The sequence below is a fragment of the Ranitomeya imitator genome, chromosome 1, assembly GCF_032444005.1.
Source record: "Ranitomeya imitator isolate aRanImi1 chromosome 1, aRanImi1.pri, whole genome shotgun sequence".
Taxonomy (NCBI): domain Eukaryota; kingdom Metazoa; phylum Chordata; class Amphibia; order Anura; family Dendrobatidae; genus Ranitomeya; species Ranitomeya imitator.
Window position 1 is genome coordinate 555,437,601 of NC_091282.1, and position 6,000 is coordinate 555,443,600.

Here is a 6,000-nt window from a genome sequence, read left to right on the forward strand (position 1 = left end):
AGTGGAAACCCCTCAATTCTACCTTCAACACTAACCCCAACACACCCCTAACCCTAATCCCAACTGTAGCCATAACCCTAATCACAACCCTAACCACAACCCTAACCCTAAGGCTATGTGCCCACGTTGCGGATTCGTGTGAGATATTTCCGCACCATTTTTGAAAAATCCGCGGGTAAAAGGCACTGCGTTTTACCTGCGGATTTTCCGTGGATTTCCAGTGTTTTTTGTGCGGATTTCACCTGCGGATTCATATTGAGGAACAGGTGTAAAACGCTGCGGAATCCGCACAAAGAATTGACATGCTGCGGAAAATACAACGCAGCGTTTCCGCGCGGTATTTTCCGCACCATGGGCACAGCGGATTTGGTTTTTCATATGTTTACATGGTACTGTAAACCTGATGGAACACTGCTGCGAATCCGCAGCGGCCAATCCGCAGCCAAATCCGCACAGTGTGCACATAGCCTAATTCTAAAGGTATGTGCACACGCTGCGGAAAACGCTGCAGATCCGCAGCAGTTTCCCATGAGTTTACAGTTCAATGTAAACCTACGGGAAACAAAAATCCCTGTACACATGCTGCGGAAAAACTGCACGGAAACGCAGCGGTTTACATTCCGCAGCATGTCACTTCTTTGTGCGGATTCCGCAGCGGTTTTACAACTGCTCCAATAGAAAATCGCAGTTGTAAAACCGCAGTGAAATGCGCAGAAAAAAACGCCGTAAATCCGCAGCGGTTTAGCACTGCGGATTTATCAAATCCGCAGCGGAAAAATCCGCAGAGGACCAGAATACGTGTGCACATACCGAAACCCTAACCCTACCCCTAACCCTATTCTAACATTAGTGGAAAAAAAAAAATTTCTTTATTTTTTTATTGTCCCTACCTATGGGGGTGACAAAGGGGGGGGGTCATTTATTATTTTTTTTATTTTGATCACTGAGATATAATCTATCTCAGTGATCAAAATGCACTTTGGAACGAATCTGCGGCCGGCAGATTCGGCGGGCGCACTGCGCATGCGCCCGCCATTTTGGAAGATGGCGGCGCCCAGGGAGAAGACGGACGGGACCCCGGCTGGATCGGTAAGTATGATGGGGTGGGGGGGGACCACGGGGGGGGGGGGGGAATCGGAGCGCGGGAGGGGTGGAACGGAGCACGGGGGGCGTGGAACGGAGCACGGGGGGGCTGGAATGGAGCACGGGGGGGTGGAACGCAGCACCGGGGGGGTGGAACGCAGCACCGGGGGGGTGGATCGGAGTGCAGGGGGGGTGATTGGAGCACGGGGGGAGCGGACAAGAGCACGGGGGGGAGCGGAGCACTGGACGGAGGGGAGCCGGAGCAGTGTACCGGCCAGATCGGGGGGCTGCGGGGGCGATCGGTGGGGTGGGGTGGGGGCACATTAGTATTTCCAGCCATGGCCGATGATATTTCAGCATCGGCCATGGCTGGATTGTAATATTTCACCAGTTATAATAGGTGAAATATTACAAATCGCTCTGATTGGCTGTTGAAAGTGAAACTGCCAATCAGAGCGATCGTAGCCACGAGGGGGTGAAGCCACCCCCCCTGGGCTAAACTACCACTCCCCCTGTCCCTGCAGATTGGGTGAAATGGGAGTTAACCCTTTCACCGGATCTGCAGGGACGCGATCTTTCCATGACGCCACATAAGCGTCATGGGTCGGATTGGCACCGACTTTCATGACGCCTACGTGGCGTCATGGGTCGGGAAGGGGTTAAAGAGCTCCTGAGTTGCAGAGAAAACAGTGTAAGGCTATGTGCACACGTTCAGTTCAGAAATTCATGCAGAAAATTCCTGTGAAAATCCGGACATTTCTGGCAGATTTCCGCATGAAATCTGCATGCGTTTTTTTTGCGCGTTTTTGACGCGGTTTTTGCACGTTTTTTCCGGACATTTCCCAATGCATTAGACAGTGTGAAAACCACGGGAAAAAAACGCAAAATTAATGCGCAGGTTCATTATTTTTCCGCAATGCGTTTTTCATGTGGAAAAACGCACATCATGTGCACAGAAATTGCGGATTTCATTAAAAATGATAGGATGCTTAATGTATGCAGATTATTTGCGGTTTTATAGCATTTTTATAGCGCAAAAACGCTAGAAAACCGCAAATAATCTGCAACGTGTGCACATAGCCTTAGAAGCCAGCCAGTGACTATAGGGAGAGCCAGCCAGTCCGATGATGCCCATGGACAACTTCACAGGTCTCTTTCATGGGTGCACATAGAGGGAGACCTTTCAGCCCCAGGTGCACCCTGATCCACCACAGCGTTTCCGAAAACACCTGCAACCATGTGGCCAGGGCCGATTCATGCTGCATGAAGCTAGTCACAGGTTCCCTTTAAAATGATTTTCATGTGTGGCCACAGAATTACCACAAAACCACCCCACACCTTTCTGGGCAGAATGGAGCGCCCTAAACCACCAAACTGATGGAGACGTATCCGCAAGGATTTTGTCCCGTTTCTCCTCTGGGTAATATTGCATTCCTCGGCTCAACTATGGGTTATTTAACCCATTAATTATACATACTCTTGGCACTGCCTGGCCTGCCTATTTGTTGGGGGGTATTCCCCAAGTGTTTTCACCAGTGGTCTTTTATGGGTCACTATGTTATACTGCAGCTAGGTACTTTTACCGCTCCTTGCGGATACGTCTCCATCAGTTTGGTCTGTGTCCAGGTCATGGTATGTTCTTATTCTAGTCCCATGAGCCAGGGGATAGGTTTTCTTTCATGTTTCATGCAGGCATGTGATTGTGTATTGAAATACTATATGTTTATATTCATACATGGACCAAGTTGTTTATATGTATTGTTTTTAATTATGTTTTAAACTTTTTGTGTGGTTTGCCAATAAAATTCTTGTTTCTTTATATGATTCATTGTCGTCTCATACGCCTGTGGTGTGCATGTATATAGTGGCTTCTCTTTTTTTTTTTTCCGGTTTGTACTTTGGCCACTTTTTGCACCCCAGCTGATACTCATTGTATACAATATATTAGTAGTGCGCTTGGTGTGTTTTTTTGTTTTCTCAGATTCTTCAAAGTGGCATCAGTTTATCTCAAAGAAGTAAAAAAATAAACCCACACGTCTCCACCTTCTCCATTATGTCTGTCCGTGTGCGGCCTGAGGTCTTCAACAGACCTATAGACTTGTATTGATGATTTTGGTCAGGGGGACAATAGCCTCATACAATATCATGGGTACAAAGGCTACCTATCAGATTCACTGATGGCATTCGTCTGATACAAGCGGTCGTCTGCAGGAGTCCAACAATGAGCATTGGAGTGATTACAGCCTTGCTCACCATAGATAGACCCTTCCCAGATGATGCTATCACAGGTCAGCAGCACCTATGATTTCAGAGCCTTGGAAAGAGAGGTGAAAAAGCAGAAAAACCGCTGAGGGTAGGTTTCCATGGGGCATATTCCTTCAGTATATGCTGCGGATTGGACGCTGCGTACAGCCGCAGCGTCCAATCTGCAGCCGCCAGATGTACAGCACAGTGGATGGGATTTTATGAGTGGCAGACCTGCGTAACCGGACATGCGGCGCGTCTTTATAGACCGCTACATGTCTATTTATCTTGTGGTGACGCTCAGTCTCCATAAGATAAATTACACAGTCTATGTATAGGATGCGGTGATTCCTCATCACCGCACGTACAAAAGTGGGCAGCGCTTTGGGCGGAGTGGGGTATCCGCTGCGTCCAAAGCGCTGGGATTACGCCCTGTGGACACATGCCCTGAAGAAACATCCAGTTGTACTACAAGCAGAGATTTCACATACTGCACAATAAGAGTATGTGCCTGAAATCCCCCTAAAAGAGCTCCACAAAAATGAACTTAATGCACTGCAATGTAAAATGGCTGTGTACAGGGGGTTCACTCCTTGGTCACTACTTTTAACTGCTTCAGGGTTCAGAAACCATGAAGCAATTAAAAGTAGTGACTTGTTCGTCGTCCTTTCCTGAAAGTTACACTAAGGGACGATGCCATTACATTCTTCAGGTCCGGGTCAGCCAGGTGTATGGCACGGTGTTTCCTGAGGATACCACAGATTTGATCACGCTGATTGTTGAAGGTACCTCTGACTCATGTTATCCCATCTTTTCTTGTCCTCTAGGTTTTGTGTGGTCTATCCCGTTTTTCCTGCATGTGATTGTATGGAACCTAGAAGATGTGGTGGATACCATTTTTCCCTAATCCTGGTGACCATGTCCAATGCTTATGTGTTAAAGTCCATGATGTTTGAACAATTCCTCCTAAGGCACAAAACACGGCCTTTTGGTATTCCCTTTTCCCAATTTTAGTAGGCTGTTGGTGCTTGAGGGTCATTGTGCCCCAATTGCCATCCTGCTCTTTTCTGATTAGTTCATCCAGGTAAGGCAATTGATAAAGATTAAATTCTGCTGTGAATCAGACACAGCTCACTGACGAACTCGAGAAAGCGGTCACTAGTCCCAGACCAAGATAAAAATGGCGGCAGTATACCTATACCATAGCCCAATGAATGGGTGCCACCACATGTGATCACTGCCAAAAGCTGTAATTTCTTCCCACAAGCCCAGGAATAGGTTAGCATAGGAAGGGGTACATGGGGTCCCCATTGCAGCACCCCTGATGGTGGAGGATGAGGCACATCCATTTATTACCTTCTGATGGCCTTTTGCATCATCTGGTGCCATAAGTGTATACAGAGGCATTTGGGTGTAATATGGTTACATAGGGCTTCCTGAGGCAGGGCGCTAACACTAGGGTGCTACCTCCGCAGCATCAGACGTTAGGGCAGAAGGGTTCCTGTATTATTCATGGTTGGTCCATAGCGAGGCGCTTTGTGGGACGGAGGCTTAGAAAGGTCTTTTTTCCAATGTGTACTGGGAGCCCATGTATGTAATGCACACCTAACACATCTGCAATATTTACAGGGGGTCCCATACGCTAGCATTACAGTTTCGGACCCCACTGCAGTCGGGGGCTGCTGCCAGACCCTGTTGTTCCGTCTCCCATGAAGACAGTGGGGTTTTGCCATATAATGCAACACGAAAAGTTAAAGTTTGAAAAACAAACACCCCACAACATGTCTGGTATGTCCGTACAATTCCAATTTATGAAAATGATAAATTAATCTTGGCAGTAAATAAAGTCATGTTGAAAAGAAAAAAAAATTAGAACTCCAAAATGGAAGAACAAAAGGATAACGGCCCTTGTCCAGCGCTGTCAGAGGGGGCATTAAAGGGATTATGCCGACCTGGTGCCAGGAAGGGGTTAAGCGCAGGGCACAGCAGAGATCTGCTGTACAGAACAGAGTGCTACGTCACAGCTGCCATCTCCCTGTGCACACATGACGTCATACAGAGCTCGCCCAGATCCCTGTGCCCGCTCTTACCCGAACAGCAATAGGTCCCCGATCATCCTGCCACAGCAGCAGCCAGCTCACCGGTCACACACTTCCGCCTTCCGGAGGCCGCGCGCAGCCAATCAGCTCCCTAGAAGTGTGTGAGCCTAGCTCCTGGTTCATCTGACGTCACGGCCTCCACAGAAATGGCAGAATCAATCGGAAAGGGGCGATCATTCCGCGCTGTTCCCGTCCTGCCCACTAGAGGGCGGTGTATCGTAAAGCGATACCGAGAGACTGTTCTGAAAGCTCGTGCGAACACACAGCAGCCAATCATATCACTGCTTTCTGTTTTATTTGCGCTCGTGAGAGTAGCTAGAGGAATCGGATTGGTTGCAGCAGAACTAATGCATCCGCTCACGTGTTGTTGTCAGACACTTGTGCCTCGTGCCACGGGCTGCGGCAGGGATATTATTCCCTGCAGTCACAGTGCCTGGAGGGAGGAACCAACTCCCCCTACTAGTGATGGGCGGTCCGGCTCTTCTTGCACATAGTAGTGATGGTCGGTCCGGCTCTTCTTGCACATAGTAGTGATGGGCGGTCCGGCTCTTCTTGCACATAGTAGTGATGGGCG

At 48.6% G+C, this 6,000-nt stretch overlaps 1 protein-coding gene across 2 annotated transcripts in view; it reads right to left on the bottom strand.

Annotated features, from left to right (window-relative positions):
- Positions 1-5,629, bottom strand: part of SMIM7 (small integral membrane protein 7) — a 32,722-nt gene extending 27,093 nt beyond the window's left edge. The window contains exon 1 of one of the 2 annotated variants that reach the window (XM_069767746.1): positions 5,418-5,629. In XM_069767746.1, the coding sequence (XP_069623847.1) occupies positions 5,418-5,443 (26 nt within the window). In that variant the 5' untranslated portion in view covers positions 5,444-5,629. The remainder of the gene's footprint in view (positions 1-5,417) is intronic. The other variant, XM_069767745.1, reaches the window with a different exon arrangement.
- Between the last annotated feature and the right edge of the window lie 371 nt (positions 5,630-6,000).